The 18,435-nt window shown below is 40.4% G+C and overlaps 1 protein-coding gene across 4 annotated transcripts in view; it reads left to right on the forward strand.

Annotated features, from left to right (window-relative positions):
* The window catches only part of CDK14 (cyclin dependent kinase 14), a 600,313-nt gene that overhangs the window by 412,813 nt on the left and 169,065 nt on the right, over positions 1 to 18,435 (forward strand). For all 4 annotated transcript variants that reach the window (XR_006211062.1, XM_042966088.1, XM_042966101.1 and 1 more), the window contains exon 11: positions 7,069 to 7,132. Coding sequence is in view for 3 of the 4 variants with exons in the window: in XM_042966088.1 (XP_042822022.1) it covers positions 7,069 to 7,132 (64 nt within the window). In the remaining variant the exon portion in view is untranslated. The remainder of the gene's footprint in view (positions 1 to 7,068; positions 7,133 to 18,435) is intronic.

Consider the following 18,435-nt stretch of genomic DNA (forward strand, 5'->3'; position numbering starts at 1 on the left):
ACAAATTTGTCATCTCAGTTCTGGTCGGTCAGGTATCCAGGCATGGCTTAGCTGGTGCTCTGCTTCAGGTGCTTACAGGGTTGCAATCACGATGTCACCTGGGCCTGCAATCTTATGGATTGGATTCACTGGGGCTAGGGAAGGATTCACTTCTAAGATCACGTGGTTGTTGACAGCATTCAGTTTCTTGCGAGCTATTAGACTGAGGGCCTTGAGTTTTGTTGGCTATTGTCTGAAGCTACCTCCAGGTGTTTGTCTTACGGCTTTCCCAGCACGACTGCTTGCTCCCTCAAAGCCAACAAGGGAGAGAGTCTCCCAGCAAGATGAGGGCTGGCATCCTACATGTTGTAATCACAGAAGTGACATCTTCTCACTTTTGCCATATTCTGTTGGTTAAAAGCAAGTCATTGGTTCCGTCCACAGTCCAGGGGAGGAGTGTAAACACCAGCAGGCAGGGATTTGGGGGCTATCTTAAAGTCAGAATACTCCAATCTCCTTTCATTTCCACCAAGTGGTCTCATAGAATTTGTACTCAGCTAAAAACCATGAGTCCTTGGTTATACAAATTGTTGCCTGCTAAGTCTTTCCATCTCAAACAACTAATAGAACCTAGGTCCCAGACTTCATGTTTATTGCTATTAGGTGTTCCTGTGTTGGGCTTGTCCTGTTGTTCCTACCTGATTAAATATTTTTTAATCCTGGCTCAGCCTTCAGAATATTTCATATCCTTTTTTTTTAAATTTTTTTTAACGTTTATTTATCTTTGAGACAGAGAGAGACAGAGCATGAACAGGGGAGGAGCAGAGAGAGAGGGAGACACAGAATCTGAAACAGGCTCCAGGCTCTGAGCTGTCAGCACAGAGCCCGACGCGGGGCTCGAACTCACGGACCGTGAGATCATGACCTGAGCCGAAGTTGGACGCTTAACCGACCAAGCCACCCAGGCGCCCCAGAATATTTCATATCTTTCCTATTGTGTCATCTGAGAATGTAATACACTTTTCTATGATGTTCTTTAAGTCACTGATGAAAATGGTGAAGAAGTTGGTACCTGGTCCCGCGTGTGTGTGTGCAAGTGTGTGTGCATGTGTGTCTATGTGTGTGAGTGTATGTGTGTGTTGGACTGGAAGAGAGAGGAGAAAAGTCCTTGTTCCTCATACCCATAACCTCTGGAGTCTGGGCCATGTTATCATTTAACACCATCTGAGCCACGTTGCTCTTTCAGATCCTCCTGGGAGTGAGATAGTACAGCTCTGAAGAGCGTAGTCAAACTAATCTGATTTTGAATCCCAGCTCCACCCACTTGATAACTATTTTTCCTGATAGAGTGCACACAGGAAGGAGGAAAGTTAGGAAGTTCTTTTTTTCTGTGGGTCATCTTTGAACTTTATGCCATCTGTTCCAGAGTGCAGTGTGTAATAGCCAAGCTCAGTTCTGCTGAGTTTCTTCACAAGCTTCATTTAGGACTTCTCACTGAGGGATCATAAAAAATCTTCCAGAACTTGGGGCGCCTGGGTAGCTCAGTCACTTAAGCATCTGACTTAGGCTCAGGTCATGACCTCAAGGTTCATGGGTTCGAGCCCCAAGTTGGGCTCTGTGTTGACAGCTCAGAGCCTGGAACCTGCTTCTGATTCCGTTTCCCTCTCTCTCTGCCCCTCCATCTCTCTCTCTCTCTCTCTCTCTCTCTCTCTCTCTGTCTCTCAAATAAATAAACATTAGGAAAAAAATCTTCCAGAACCTAAAGTAGTACAGCTGTGAAGCACTTGTTATTTTAGAGATGTTGTATGTATGGACTTTCCGAGTTGAGGTTTAAAAGCCAAACCAAAGCCATTTGGTTGTTCTCCATTGCCTTAGATTCATTGCTAAGTCAACTTGAAATCGCCAGCACTGCCACAGAATGCCCAGCTCACACAACTGCAAACCCAAAAGTGGGAGTCCAGCACGTTCCACATTGCCGCATTAGCACATACTTGTGTGAACTAGTTTTATCTTGATTGGCCAGAGTTGGTTGGCCAGATTTATCCTGATTGGCCAGAGTTCCTCTGTGCCAGAGTCTCTGTGAGAGACTCCTCTGACCCCTTGGCCCAGGAAAATTATTAACAGTCCTTGTTCTGCATAAACCATGGGTGTTCTTCAGGAAAAAGCTATGGACCCATTTTTAGCAGCCCTGGGACCTATACAAAAGCAAAAACTGGGAAGTGTGGGAATTTGTGGAACTGTTAAAAATTTGGAAGGGTAAGTAAGTACTTCTGACAAGCACTAGTTCTTGAGCTGTTAGCTTTTGAACTTTAGAATCTGCTTTTCTTCTGTTACTTATAAAGTAGGTATTTCAGCAGAGAGACCCTCTTTTTTCTCAGCATCTTCCTCTGCTCATCATAGAGGCCGACGTGATGGGTGGGATCTATGCTGGACCCGTCAGTGTATAAGTAAGCCCAGAAGAGTTAAGTTTGGGGTCATTAAATCATAATTCATCAGGGTCAGACAGTATAAACCTCTCCTGAGAAGGTGAGATTGTCCCTTGTTTTTCTTAACAGATGTTAAAAGTCCAGGAAATCACAGAGACACCCTTCTGGAAACTGTGTATGCATGAATATAGGGAAGTAAGACCATTTTGTAGCTTATACTTTGGCATTTACTTTCTATTACCATAAATATGCTAAAGAGTTCCACATGTTTTTCTCGATTTTAATCCCTCTCCTGAGATCTGTATCTGTATTTCCAGCAGCTCTTTACACATCCCCTATCTTGATCTGCAGGCCTTTCTACCATTTAATAAGGTCAGAATTAAACTCATTTCCCTCACCCCCAAACCTGCTTTATCACCTACATTCTTGATTTTTAACTAATAGCTTCTTATTCCCTATAAAATGGCTCTTAAGTGGTAACAAGTACATTTTACATCATGACTCACAACGCACACATATACATATACGTGCACAGATACAACATGAATAAGTTTCATAAAACAACATGCATCTTTAACATGTACGTTGTTACCTTCTGATATTATCTGTTGTTTTCGTCTTTATAAAAATGCTGATGTCAACACTGCATGAAATTTACAGCCCTCCCTCCCCGGCCCCTGCCAGGGGTCATGTGACCTGCAGTCTGAAAAAACCTGAGACTGAGATAAAATGCAGGCCCCATTTATTCGGTATCTGGCCCTAGCCTCCCATTCCATAACCCAGCCAACAGTCCAGTGACACCAAACTTCACTCTGTAGCCCAGACACGCCATTCACTCATTCGGTCAGCATTTACCGAGTGCATATTTGGTGCCAGGCACATAGGAGACACTAGGGATCTAAAGATGAATACTGCTCTCTCCACTCAGATGTCTACTGTGCAGTGCGGAGATAGACCAGTAATCTAACAATTGTAAGGCCGCAAGTAGGCCATATAAGGAGACTGAACAAAACCCTCAGAGATCACAAGGATCACAGCATGCAACGTGGACCAAAAATGCCAGAAAGTCTTTCATGAGCCCATGAGCTGAAGCTAGAAAAAGAAGTAGGAATTAACCTGGCCAGTGGTCGGCAGGGCATTCCAGAAGAGGAAGCCACTGTGAGAAGGCATGGAGGCACGAGCAGCATGAGAATTTGGAGAACTGAAAGTATTTTGACACAGCCTTTCCTTATAACCGGAGTCCTCTGCTGTCCCCATCCCCTGCCCCTATGCCCCTTCTCTGTACTTGGCCAACCAATACTCAATGTTCCCATGTCGCTTTTCTCCCTGGCCCCAGGGGGACTCAGGCACACCTCCACTCTGGACTGTCACCTCCCTCGCCCCAAACTTCTGAGAAAGCACTTGTGTTGAAGGCAACCCATTGTTGCCCCAGTTCAGCTGCCTCACTGGAGGCAGACTCCAGGCAGAGCCCCAGTCTCATCCTTCTGTCTTCTGTGATGAACACAATAAATGTTAGCCTGTGAAGAGATGAACCAATGAAGGAACAGGGCAATGTACCAGCCACAGGCACAGATTTCAGGGGAGGCTGCTTAAATGACTATGTAGAAAACCTTTTAACATATGGCATGTCTGTCATTTGAAAACTGAAAGCCCCTCAGACCTTAGCAATCTGCCTATTTACAGATGTGGGACCACATCTGAAATGTTGATGGTGCTATTTTCTTCTGCACTGTATTTGCAAAAGATTACTTTTTACTTTTAGAGAATACCTCTTTTTCTAACTTAAAAGTGTCTTGGTGGGCACCTGGGTGGCAGAGTTGGTTAAGCATCTGACTGTTGGTTTCAGCTCAGGTCATGTCTCCTGGTCATGAGATCAAGTCTTACATCAGGCTCTGCACTGACAGCCCAGAGCCTACTTGGGATTCTCTCTCTCCCCCTCCTCTGGTCGGTCTCTCTCTCTCTCTTTATCTCTCTCTCTCTCTCTCTCTCTCAAACTGAACAAATAAACTTTAACAAGAAGTGTCTTAGTCAACTAATATAAATGAAAATCTGACATCAGAGACAACATACACCCACTTTCTTCCGAGCACACATAGCTTATCATCTCTAACCATACCTTTAACCTAGATTGCCTTCCCAAAAAGGCTTTCACAGGAAGCAAGACTAATTTTTAACTCTTGTTTTCCTTTGCCCACTTTCTGTCCACATTGTATTTCTTGTGCAAATGGCCCAGGAGTTGTAGGCAGGAAGAAATTGAGGTGTGTAGTCTCATCAGTCAGCACTATAATAATAATTTTTTAAAAGTCTTACGGATTTTCTCTTTGCAGATGACTTTTATGAGGCAGCCATAATATTTGATAATCACTTTGAAACAGAACACTGGGTGTGGACGGGAGTAGTGCCTATGAAGAAGTTTTGGTAACACAAACAGGTTTTGTAGAAACAGGTATAGTCAGGGTCATACCACTATCTTTACTAAGAGTGAGAGAAAAAGGTTCAAGTTCTGGCTGGACTTTCTGTTGCTTTTAAAACCATTAGAGGGTCTGTGTCATATGTGATAGATTGGTTGTGATCAAATCATGGTTTTGAGCTGAAACGTCCTTCCTTTAGTTGCTAATGTCCTTCACGACTTTCTTGCGGATTTTAGTGGAAGCTCAAAGTGGAGCATCACTCAGATGAGCTGTGTGCACTGGTTGTCTCCCTGTCTTGAAATAATAGTTGGAATTAGTGGGGAAAAAAGGGGGAAGTACTGGGGCACCTGGTGACTCAGTTGGTTAAGCATCTCGCTCTTGATTTCAGCCCAAGTCATGATCTCATTGGTTCATGAGTTTGAGCCCTGTATCAGGCTCTGTGCTGACAGTGAGGAGACCTGCTTGGGGTTCTCTCCCTCTCCCTCTCTCTCTGCCCCTCCCATGCTCTCTCTCTTTCAAAATGAATAAATAAATTAAAATACTTAAAAAATTTTTGTAATAAAAAATAAATTTTTTGAAAAGAAGAGGAAGTGCCTTTTGCAGACACTGTTACTGCAGTAGTTCGTGTCAGACATGGTGTCTTTGTCTCCTTTCCTATCTTACCACCACTCCCCCCCGCCCCCAGCCCTCTTGACTGTCTCCCCACCGCCCACCCAGCCCATCCATAGTGTGGCTTTCTTTGTGTAGATGTGCCTATTGATGTTACTCTTGTTTAGTGCTTGCAAAAATTAACCAGTTACAGTTAAAAAGAATAATATTATCTCATTCCAGAACCCAGATTCAGTGTTTCTGTGGGGGAACGTAATAATGTATTTAATCCTGATTCACTAGAGTAGGAAGCGGTGAGTGAAACACTCACTGTATGTGCGCCACCCTTTGACATGACAGCCCTGTCCCCTACTAAATAAATACATAAATAATCAGAGCTCTGTATTTCCTTATTGCCTAGGAGTACATGCTAGTCCTCAGATAAAGTAGAATATCTTAATTTCCTTCCATGATCTCTGTCATTCCTCCTCTTTTGCCAGCTTCTGGCTTTATCTCTTGCCCTTTCTAACCTGTTACATTGTTCGTGTTGGTCCATCATAGTTTGAGTTAACATACAGCATGTGGCACTGACTCCCCTGAACATGGAGGGGGTCACTGTATTCTCCCCCATGGCCAGTGCCTCCCTGACCTGACCCTGTTTTCTGGGGGTACTTTGAGTAACATCTAGTACTTACATAGTGCTTACTCATGCCGGGTAGTGCTCTCGCCACAAACGAGGTAGGTGCTGCTGTCATCCCCAGTTTACAAAGGAGGAAATTGAAAGTTCAGTTCAGTGAGGAACCTCTGTGAGGCTATTTCTTGCCCATGATCACATGACTAGTAAGTAGGGGAGCAAGGATTTGAACCCAAGAAATCTGTCTCCAGGGGTGAGCTCCTAACCCTCCAACTCCACTGTTCTCGATCTGTGATTTACCGTGATCATGGAGTGTAACAGCGACCGCTGGTCGACCTGAATGTTCACATGGAGCGAACCCAGTTTTATGTGAGCGGCGATTGCCCTTCAGCCAGACCAAACATCGTGGTGATAGAAAAATAGATGGAGAAAGAAGGTGAAAATGTGGATGAAGAGAGGAACATGTGTAGGGAGGGCCGTATTTGGGGATGAGGAAATCCTAAGCCACATAAACATGTTAACTGAAATGAGCAATATGGCCATTAGAGAATGAGTGTCCCAAGCTGTCTGTCCTGCTTCTTTGAAACATTGTGATGCTTAGACAGAGGATTTGGGGGAAGAAATGACAGAATTCTTACAACTGTTAAATGATCAGACATCTGATACTGGAGTGAAGGACAAAAGCTCATGCAGGAATCATGAGGCACATACACATACTCTGTTCAGCTCTGTGGAGCTAATAAGTTATCATTTGAGTCCTTAGCCTACCCAGTAACTTTGGAGCTGATGAAATGCAGCAGATTAAGCTTACTGTGTTCAGCTGCATTTGTTCAAATGCAGACATTCATCTTGGGTGGCTCTTTAGTTTTTAGTTTGGGGTTTGTTTGTACTGAAATAAAGTCCCTGGCACACGATCATGGAAAAAAATCCAGAGTTTCATCATATGTAGTGTACTGTTTTTCTACACTGGAGAGTTTTGAGTGCTTTGGAAATAATAAGTCTGTTTCCACAATTTCCTGCTCTCTACCAGGTTCTCGGAACGCCAAATGAGGACACGTGGCCTGGAGTTCATTCTTTACCACATTTTAAGCCAGGTATGTTTCACTAATTAGAAATGACTAAGTGCTTCCTCTGTGCATAGTAGATAGATACGTGTTCCCCCTCAAGCGTATATATTATACCTTGAAAAATCCTGGTTACTTGCCATTGTGTATCCTGCCTATTAGTGGAGGGGCCCTTTTGTTTTTACAGTTTATTTGTCTGTAAAGATGGAATTAATGGCATTTCTTATGACAGATTTTCACTGTATGTACCTCCTTTGAGTTGACTGGCTAATCTTAATGTAACTATTTTGTCATCAGACTAACATCCGTGTCTATAAAACAAAATTTAAATCAGGGTACTATGATCAGTCTGCGTGATTCCTTATAAAAATACTAGGAAAAGAATTAAATTGTAAAAACAAAAACTTTACATTTTGATTTGTTTTTTAAAAACTACTGATATACAGTCAATTAGTTTGAGTTTTAACATATAAACTGTTTTGAATGTCTGTTTGACAGCATGCAGTCTTTTTTAGTGTAAAATATTTAAACCTCTGAACTGGAAAATCTGAGAAAAATGCCAAACCTTTAAAATAAATTGTCATTTTTTTCTTCACCAGTAGGTGGCAGTGAAGAAACTTTCAGTTCTAATGATTGCACTTTAGAGAAAGAATCTGAAACGTGGTAATTTAAAATTTTTATAGGACACATGAAAAGTTTGGAATTGGAAATTTAATGAAAATCAATGGTGTGAATTATTGTGAAATAATTCTCTTGGGTTTTTTTTCTCTTTGCTCTGTTACAAAACATAGATTATAAAGTGCAGACCCACAATAAAATTACTGAAAGGGATTTTGTAGAAGATCTAATAGTCCATTATTTTATGAGGAAAAGAACTATGAATAATTTCTGTTATGGGAGCCAAGTTTATTCTCTTGCTCCTCTTCCCCTTTTTTTTGGGAACCATCAGGAATAAATTATCAATCCCAAAGAATGACTGAGTTAGGAAACTATTTTTATTCTCAGTATTTTTCTTCTGAAAGTGTACAGTGTGCTGAGAATTCTTCTATCTTCTTGGGCTGCCCCGAGGACTCTTTGTACTCTTACTGAAAATTTTAAGTTAGCTTCTATGTTCTGAAAGACTATAGAAACTTAACAATTTAAGATGGATTTTTTTCCTTCTTTTTTTTAACCAAGCGAGAAGTACCCTTTAACTGCTCCAGCTGTTCCTAATGGAATCTGAGAACACGGCTCTTTATAAATGTTCCAAATGTGGGCTGTGAAAGAAGGTTAGCTTCCCCATGTTGGTATCTAAAATCTCAAGTCCTAGGAAAATAGAGGAGAATACAAAAAGATTTTAAATAAATGAAGTTAGATGCAGAGAGGAGTAATTAAGACAGTCATTTTGGCCTGCCAAGTTTCTGCACTAGAAAAGATGGGGTGATATGTTTATTTTGGGGTGACTAGAATTAATCTTCATCAACAAGGTACAAAAGCATTTATTAAATGTGTTCTGGAAAGTACTATGATGTAGTACAAGTTAGGCTAACAGATTGGGAACTTTATGAGATCAGGGACTGTGCATAGTTCGTATTTTAGTGTTCAATAAATATTTGTTGCCCTGAATTATACTCAATGTTTAAAACAGACACTCTTTATATGACTTTTCGAGTGTAGAACATAGATAAATTAAGATAGTGTGTGTTTAAGTTATTTAATATTATGTACAAGTGTCAAGACAGACCATACATAAAAGGTGACAGGGAACCAGAAGGACACATTTAGATGGTAAAAGGCATGGGTGCTGAAAACAAGAAAGATATTCCACGCAAAGCTTGGGGCTTGTGGATAAGAGTAAACCTGGGGATGTCTGGGTGGCCTAGACCGACTCTTGATTTCGGCTCAGGTCATGAGCTCAGGGTTTGTGAGTTAGAGCCCCGGGTTGGGCTGTGTACTGTCAGGGCAGAGCCTGCTTGGGATTCTCTTCCCTCTCTCTCTGCCCCTCCCCTGTGTTCTCAGTCTCTCTCTCAATAAATAAACTCAATCAGACCATCAGGGGAGTCCTGGTCTCTGACTTCCTGGACCTCCTCCTCCAGGGGAAGAAGAAATGCATTCCTAGAGGAGAAAAATACCAGTGCTAGGGGCTACCTGCCCCCGCCCCCCACTCTGTAACTCCTTATACTACCCCCAAAGAGTGCCTTAGAAAATCAGAGGGAAAGCAAAAGAGCTTGAACCTTAAGGATATACTTTCAATAGATTTTTTTTTAGGTCAGTATTAGCCTCATAGCAAAATTGAGCAGGATGTACAAAGGTTGCTCCTATATGCCTGCCCCACATACACACCCATTATCAACATCTCCCACTAGAGTGGTGCTTTTGTTACAGTTTGATAAACCTAAACTGACACATCATTATCATCATCCAAAGTTCATAGTATACATTGGGGTTCACTGTTGGTGTTGTGTGTTCTGTGGGTTTGGACCAATGTATAATGACATGTATGCACCATAATAGTATCCTATAGAGTAGTTTAACTGCCCTAAAGATCCTCTGTGCTTTGCCTGTCCTTCCTCCCTAACCTCCTAACCCCTAGCAACCACTTTTTTAATTTATTTTTATTTTTTTTTAATTTTTTAATGCTTATTTATTATTGAGAGACAGAGAGGGGCAGAGCATGAGTATGGAAGAGGCAGAGAGATGGGGAGACACAGAATCCGAAGCAGGCTCCAGACTCTGAGCTCTCAGCACAGAGCCCAATGCGGAGCTCGAACTCACAAACTGCAAGATCATGACCTGAGCTGAAATTGGACACTTAACCAACTGAGCCACCCAGGCGCCCCACCACTTTTTTTAAAATTGTCTCCATAGTTTTGCCTTTTCCAGAATGTCATAAAGTTGAAATCATACAGGGTGTTGCCTTTTCAGATTGGCTTCTTTCACTTAGTAATATGCACTGAAATTGTCTTCATGTTTCCTCACGGCTTGATTTCTTCTTAGTGCTAAATATCCCATTATCATGATATATTTCAGTTTACTTATCCATTCACCTACTGAAGGACACCTTAATTGTTTTAAGTTTTGGCAGTTATGAATAAAAATGCTATAAATACCTGTGTGCAGGTTTTTGTATGGACATAAGCTTCCAGCTCGTTTGGGCAGCTACCAAGGAGTGTGGTCACTAGATCATACATACTTGGCTACATTTTTTAATAGCTAATAAATTTAAGCAACTCAAGATATCAAATAATATGAAAAAGAAGATGCAAAGCCTTCCCAACCCTGTCTGCCATCCTCCTACTTCCCCAGAACCACTGCCCCCACCACAGGCCCCCATTTTATTACTTTCCAATATTAAACACAATTTTGGGTCTTTCTTGTCTCATTAATGCATCCTGTAAGTCTTGTCCTATTATTGTATAGAGGAAGCCAGTGCATTGTTTTCCATTGTATGGATTGAACCAATTCCCTCCTTATCGACATTTGGGTTGTTTCCAGACTTTTGCTACTATAAATATCATAACCCTGTACATATATGTATATGTATACATACGTGTATATATATATATATATATATATATATATATATATATATATACACACACACACATGTTGCATGCCTGCAGGTATATCTTGAAGGATAAATTACCAGAGGTAGGCTTAAATATCAATACATATACAAAATTGTAATTTTGAGCACTCTGTCAAATTGCTGTCCAAAGAAATGGTGCCAGTTGGCCAGCAATATATGAGATATATACATAATATATTACCAGCAATATATGAGAATGCTGCTTCTCCATTTCAGAATTTTTAGAGTTTGCCAGTCTGTTAGGTGACAAACGGAATCTCAACACAACTTTTAATTTCATTCTTCTTTTTATATGAGGTTGAGCATCTTTTCATATGTTTGAAGATCACTTTAATTTCCTTTCCTGTGAATAGTTAATATCTTTTACCCAATTTACACTTGAGTTGTATGTTGTTTTCTTATCAATTTCTATGGGTTCTTTACATATTGAAGAAAGCAATTTTGAAAAGAATTCTTACTCTCATGTCTTACTTGACTTGCTTAACTGAATAAATTTTGCCTCATGAGAACAAAAGCTATGGTGGTTTAGAACAGTGCAGTCATTACATTTTTTAAAAGATCAGTTGCTATTAGAAATATATGTACAAATTTCTATATATGGACCTTTTAAGAAAACTGTTTTCAAATGAGTTATTTTATAGCTATGATCAAGGTCATGAATAAAAGCTACAAAGTTGCGTCTCTTCCTTTTAACATATTCTACTCTAACTAAATACCTAAAAGGCCTTTTTTGTTATTGTTTTTTTTAATTAACTTATCCTTATAGTTAACTTCTATAGAATAAGTCCAATTTCTTTATTTATTCAACAATATTTATTGAGTACCATGTGTATGGCTAGGGAGTGGGGATATTGCAGTGAAAAAAAACCACACAAGATCCCTGACAGATAGGAGACACATGTAATACATAAAATATATAGTATACTATGTGGCAATGAGTAATCTGGAGGGAAATAGAGGAAGAAATGGGGGCACTTCACAATTTTAAATTTTAATGTAATCAAAGAAGACCTCACTGACATTTTACTCCAGGACATGAGAGAGAGAGGGCCACGAAAATATTTGCAGGAAGAACTTTCCAGACAGAACAGCAAGTACAAAGAGGTCCTAAAGTGGGAAGAGGAGAGTATAAAATCAGGTCAGACACAGCAAGGACTGTGCTAATAGGATTCCATCACCATGTACTCTGAACCAGATAGAAAGTGCTGGAAGATTTTGAACAAGTCTGCACACGACCTGGATTGCAGTTTACTAAGATTACCCTGTGTCTTGTGTTGAGAATTGGGGCCCAGGCACAAGCAGGGAGACCAGCGAGGAGACTGTGGCAGGAGTCTAGGAGAGAGATAAAATGTGCCATGAATAAAACTACGTTACCTTCTCAACTTCTTGGTTTAGGAGAGAACTTAACGTGGTTTTCCCTTGGAAAGTATGGCAAAACTAGAGAAACATTTTTAAGAACAATTGCCAAAATATTAAAAGAACAATTGGGTAACATCTGGGTCTTTTTCTTTAGTATTCAGCCTGTATACACAGGCTGCTGACCTCTTCTGCTCTTAACATTTCTGCTGACACCAAATTCCTCAACCTCATTCCTTAACCTCCTATGGGAATTTGCTTATTCCCATAGCAACCAGGCAGCCAGGACAGGCCACTGCTGCATAAAATAAATAAGTCAATATGTAACACACACGTGCACACACTTATACATACACGTTTGTGTTACATATAATAAGGAGTCTGACTGTGGGAGGTGCTGTTTTTCCATCATTTCCTTCTATTTAAATTTCTCTTCAAAGAAGTAGGAAGTGAGTCTGTTGCTTTGAACCTATTGCTTTCCTGTTTCTTTTCCCTCAAAGAAAAGTTCTGTGGTTCTGTGGTATATGGTCTAAAAGTAGGGGTCTCTCCCTCCCCTTTTTCCTTCCTCTCCCCGTCTCCCTCTCTTACATCACAGTGTCTCCTTTTGTCACCATGCTCAGACGCTTGCTGAGGGCCGGCCTCAGAGGCAAGAGGTTATTCTTAGCACTTCAGTAATTCTCTCGTATCTGATTATATTAGATTCATCAGAGGCCAAGCCCCATTCCCTAACACAAAGTAAAAGCCCACTGTAAAACTAAGACAATTTTCGCTTCGCTTGTTTCATAGTTACACGTTAATGGGACACTTGCACACAAGGCTCAGTGCCTTGGTTTCCCTCTGAGATAGTAAGAAGCTTCCCCACGTGAATCCCAGGATCACTTTCTCCTGCCTGCCTCGCCTACCGCTCCTTTGCTTTGACAGAGGCAACATGGTTTATATGTCTCCGGTGAAATGATCCCTGAAATTCTTTGTTATATAAGACAGAGTTAGCATTACGGTTTTTAAAAAACACATCGCATACATATTTGATGTGTTGTTTTATGCTTTGCAGGTTTGTGATAATCCTAAATCAGGGTAGAACATAGGTAGACATTGGAGGCTCTCCAGGCTGGTGGAATTGGGGTGGGTGACTGGAGTGCTGAGAAGACTTTGGAATTTCCTTCTGTTGAGGAAGACCCTCGGGGCTGGGAGCATAAGCACTGTTTTGGTTGTGCTGTAACTATTTAAGCAAATTAAACGTTAAAGCCTCCTTTGTAAGGTTAGGAACCTGAGGTCAGAGATGTGAAGGGGCTTCCAAAGTGGACGTAGACCCTAAGTCTTCCTGGGTTTCATTTCAGTGCTCTTTTTTTTTCCCAGCATATACCATGGAAGATCATGCTACTGGATCTGTACCCTAATTACTGTATCATGATTTCTCATTGACTTTTTTCCAATGAGAGTTGTATTGACAGTTAGTCTATAAAGAAAATAACAGAAAACTAGAGAGGATCTGATCTCTGGATTTAGTGAAATACATAGAACCACAAATACCTCTTTGTATAAAGAGGTTTGGCCTCAAAATAACATGGAGACTCCAATGTATGATACTTTTATTCATCTCTTAAGTGCTTCCAACAAAAGGGGCATTCAAACAGCATTCAGTTAGTGACAAATTATTATTCAGGAGTTTAAAAAAGGAAAGCACTGTAAAATTCAGAAAGAAAAAATGTTGCTAGACCATAAGCAATTAAAAGAAATAAAATTTAGATTAAAATATATCTATGTTCCCAAATCAAGCTAGAGTACAGAGTATTTCTAAAGTGATATTATTCCTTTGAAAAAGTTATCTAATACAAGAAGCTGTTTGATTAAGGAAAATTTGATGAAGATATAATGTTTTTCAATGAATGAAGTGAAATAAAAGAAAAATTTGCCATCGGAGGCAAATTGCAGAATGGTAGTATTTTAAACATTCTGTGCCCAAAACTAAGCCCACAGACATATTGACCTTGAAGGCAACATTTAAATATGGACTTAGTTACAGACAGAGAAAGACAAATACCATATGCTTTCACTTAAATGGGGTTGGTTGCCAGAGGGGAGGCGGGAAGGGTATGGGCCAACTGGGTGATGGGCACTAAGGAAGGCACTTGTGATGAGCACTGGTGTTGTATGTAAGTAATGAATCACTACATACACCTGCAAGTATTTGTTTCTGCACCTGAAACGAATATTACCTTGTATGTTAACAAACTGGGATTTAAATAAAAACTTGAAAAAATAAAAAACAAATGAATAAATGAAAAGCAGAAACAGACCCATAAATACAGAGAGCAGACTGATGATTGCCAGAGGCAAGAGTGTGGGGGGAGCAAAATGGGTGAAGTGGAGTGGGAGATACAGGCTTCCAGCCATAGCTGGAATGAGTAAGTCATGGGAATAAAAAACACAGCACAGGGATTAATATAGCCAATTGTATTGTAAAAGTGTTGTATGGGGACAAAAGGCCACTACACTTGTGAGCACAACATAATGTATGCAGATGTTGAATTATGTTTATTCGCCTGAAACTAATGTAACATTGTGTTGTAAATTATACTTAACTTTTTAAAAAAAGAAATGAATAAAATTATGTGCAGAGCACGAGGATAATAGAAAAGAAATAAAAGAAATCTAAAAATATAGATAGATACTATGACTTATAATTGGGTGAAGAACTTCTCAAGTCCTGCCTATTCACAGGCCTGACTGGGGCCCAAAAGCTAAATCCAGAGTTAATTCCAGAGGGAACATATAAATTCTTTCAGAAATAGGATGCCATGGTGACAACACCTTACATTTTATGTGGCATTTTATTATTTACACAGCATTTTAATGTATTACCTCAATTGGTATTTAGAATAACTCTGAGTTATTATAATGTTGTTGCCCTAAAACTTTTATCCCATTTTACAGACAAGAAACTGAAGCATAGAGAGATTGGGTGGCTTGCCCAAGGCTACATCTCCAGGATGTGGTGAAATCAAAACTCAACCCCACACGGGTTGCCAGTTCCCAGCCTGGTATTCTCACCCCTATCTTCAAATCGTTTTCCCGAACACAAGGGTATGAGGGAGAACTATTAGGCTTTCCTCAGCCCTGCCTTATGTCACCTTGGGAAGATCTATACCTTCTTATAGATACGAGAACCATCCTCCACCTGCTAAGAGGGGCATCTTTTTAAACCCTTTAGCCCTGTGCTTCCAATAAATTGTCAACCCCAAAAAGCCCCCTGTGGATGTTTAGCTTCAGATATTCAGTCCTTAGTACATATTACGGGAATTACCCAGTTTCATGAATGCAGAGCTAAGGAAGTTTGGACCCTTAGCCTTGACTCACATTCTTGGCTTTCCCCTAGTCTTTAAGAAGGTGATGGAAAGGGGCGCCTGAGTGGCTCAGTCAGTTAAGCGACCGACTTCAGCTCAGGTCGTGATCTCACGGTTGGTGACTTTTGAGCCCCGCGTCAGGCTCTGTGCTGACAGCTCAGAGCCTGGAGCCTGTTTCGGATTTTGTGTCTCCCTCTCTCTCTGCCCCGCCCCTGCTCAGGCTCTGTTTCTCTCTGTCTCTCAATAACAAATAAATGTTAAAAAGAAATTGAAAAAAAAAAAGAAGGTTGAGAGAAAAGCAGAAACTGTTGTGTGGAATATTCAGTGCAGGAAGATTGAAAGGAGGACATCTTCATGCCAGGATGTTGCCCTTCAGAGACCACACCTTTAATCAGGGAACCCCTGTGGACATGCAGAGACATCTTCCTTGCTCTTGCAGACGAATAATGTCTGCTCCATCCCACTCACAAAGTCCTATGGAAATTAAATGAGATAATGTATTTTTACATTCTCTTTTTCACTTTGTATTTTCTTTTATTCTACCTATCCTTAAGAAGATTTGAGCTCACTGTATAATTGATATAAAAGTACTTTTAAGCTGCTAACGGCATGTAACTACAAAATAATATTTTGTACCATTTATATAGTGTCCTCTGCCTGGTATTTCTTTTCCCACTCGCTCTTTATGCTTTATCTCAAGAATCATTTTTTATGCCTTTTTTTTATATTGATTGATAGCAACTGTAATGACCATAGGTTACATCTGGGTGCACAAGAGTCTAACTATGTGATGGTTATAAAAGTGGACTTTAAAAATTATTATGCAAATATCTGACTCTTATCTCAGATTTTATTGCTAAAACTCCATGGGTCTGCTTAAGGATTAGGACATTTAGACTCTCTCCACCCACCATCAACCTCCATCTTCTCCAAGTTTGTAGTTCCTCCTCCCACCAATAAATGCCACTCTGGTCACATAGTGAAAAAGCCAGTTAATGAGTAAATTTATGAATGAAGTGAACTTTATAAAACAGAGAAAGATTTAGAAAAGGTTAAACATGACAGGAAGGGAAGATTGCCTTTATTTTTTCGCACTCTCTGATTGTGGCAGTAATGCTGAGACGTCACAGGTCGCTGCAAGTGGGGGAGAGCATGCCAACATTGAGAGGCCACATTCAATCAGCAGTAACGTGCTTCAGATACTGTCGTGGTTTGGATTCTTTTCAAGTCCGCCACTACGTGCCAGGTAGCACTGTAGGGCCTGAAGACACAGTTGTGAGCAAAGCAGATAAAACCTCTTTCCGTGTGGAGCTTATGTGCTAATGGAGAATCAGAGAGCAGGAAGCTTACAATTTGGTGTGGCTGGAGAAATGTGACCATGAAAAGCCACAGGTGATCCATAGGGGTGGGTTCTGGAAGGCCAAGGTGAGGAGTTAGGATTTTATTTGAAGTCTAAGAAGAAATCACTGAGCAGGGAAGATTGTTGAGCAGAGAAGGAAGCTGATGTTCTATGTTTTCAAAAGGACCCACTGGCTACAAAACAGCACGGCCTATTGCACAGATGGAAAGGGGCCGCACCTAAAAAGCATTAAGTCCTCTTGACTGGGAATTTTTGTCTACAGCTCTGGGTTGAGAAGGATCTATAACGGAAAGCATGAGCTTGGGGGAAATTATTGTCACAGCAGTTAACAGTGATGCCATAGACATGGGGGATAGAGCTGACCAAGGATGTGTTTTGAAGTAAGCCATAGAAATGGCCCATGCTATAAAATAAAAATAAGAAACAGCCCAAAATCTTGATAATCACTAAAAAACATAAAACAACGGTTCAGTTCCTTCCCAGGAGGCAGATCTGTGGGGGGAAATACCTTTATGAATTGTAAAAACCCATTTCAGTGCAAAGCAGGGACTATCTGTACTTATTTTCTCTGTATCTACTTGAAGAATTCCCCATGTATTTTCACTAGAGGGCATCAATAATGATACAAATTAGCAGAGCGTCTAGAAAATGCCAAAGAAAATGTAATAAGATTACAATTTCAAGGAGAAATGAAGTTCTTCTGATTGCAGCCTTATCAAAACAAAACAAAACGAAATGGAATCCTAAGTAGACTGGTTTCATTACTCCCACTCTTGGAAGTTCATAAAATTCAGTTGGGGAATTATCCACACCTCATCTCACCAAAGTTGTCTGGAATGCCAGTCACCAAGTAAAGATTTCTCCATCTCTTTAATAATCCTACTGCCCACCCTCAAAGAACTAAAATCCTTGTATTCTGTCCAATGTGTGTCATTTGGTTAACATCATGTCTAAGAAGAGAACTAGAAATTTAGCCTACAAGTGAGATCAGAATCAAATGAAGATATGGATGATTTTCAAGGTACTGAAATAATTGTCATCTCTTTTAAAAAATAGAACACTTGAGTTGTTATAATGCCATTCACATTACCGTAAACCAGCCATACGCTTGTCATTGCTTTGTTGTTTTATGTTACTGCTTTGTTGTTTTATTGCTTTGTTGCTTTGATGTTTTATATTTATCCTGTTCACCATAATGCCAGCAAATTTATAACTAGAAATCTATGCATTGCAAAAGGTCCTCCATGTACCCTGACCCTGAACTTTTAAACATGTTTCCAGAAACGTTAAAACTCAAGATCTTAGGAAGGGAGACAGATAATTGGAAGTTCAGATCTAAAACAAGACAAATTGATTCCTATGTGCAAGTGGGGTCTGACCACAGTACCTTGCGTAGTTAACTGTGTCTCCAGGTAAGGAGTGGGACCCACAGGTCTAAGCCTTGCACAGTTAACCATCCTGAGCAGTAATTCTACACAACTGTGAGAGATTCATGACTAAGTGATTGAACCAAGGGTATGATGAAGGAAGGATTTTGTCTCCTCTGTCCCTGGGACTTTAGAAGTGCACAGAGAACAGTATGGTGCTCATAACTTGAGAATTTGTGAAAAATTTTTAGCATTTGAGAATTCTTAGAAACACAGAATAATGACAGAACATCAAGGTGCTAGTTGATTGGTGATGCTATTTGCATTGTACAGTTTTT

Source organism: Panthera tigris, chromosome A2, assembly GCF_018350195.1.
Source record: "Panthera tigris isolate Pti1 chromosome A2, P.tigris_Pti1_mat1.1, whole genome shotgun sequence".
Taxonomy (NCBI): Eukaryota; Metazoa; Chordata; class Mammalia; order Carnivora; family Felidae; genus Panthera; species Panthera tigris.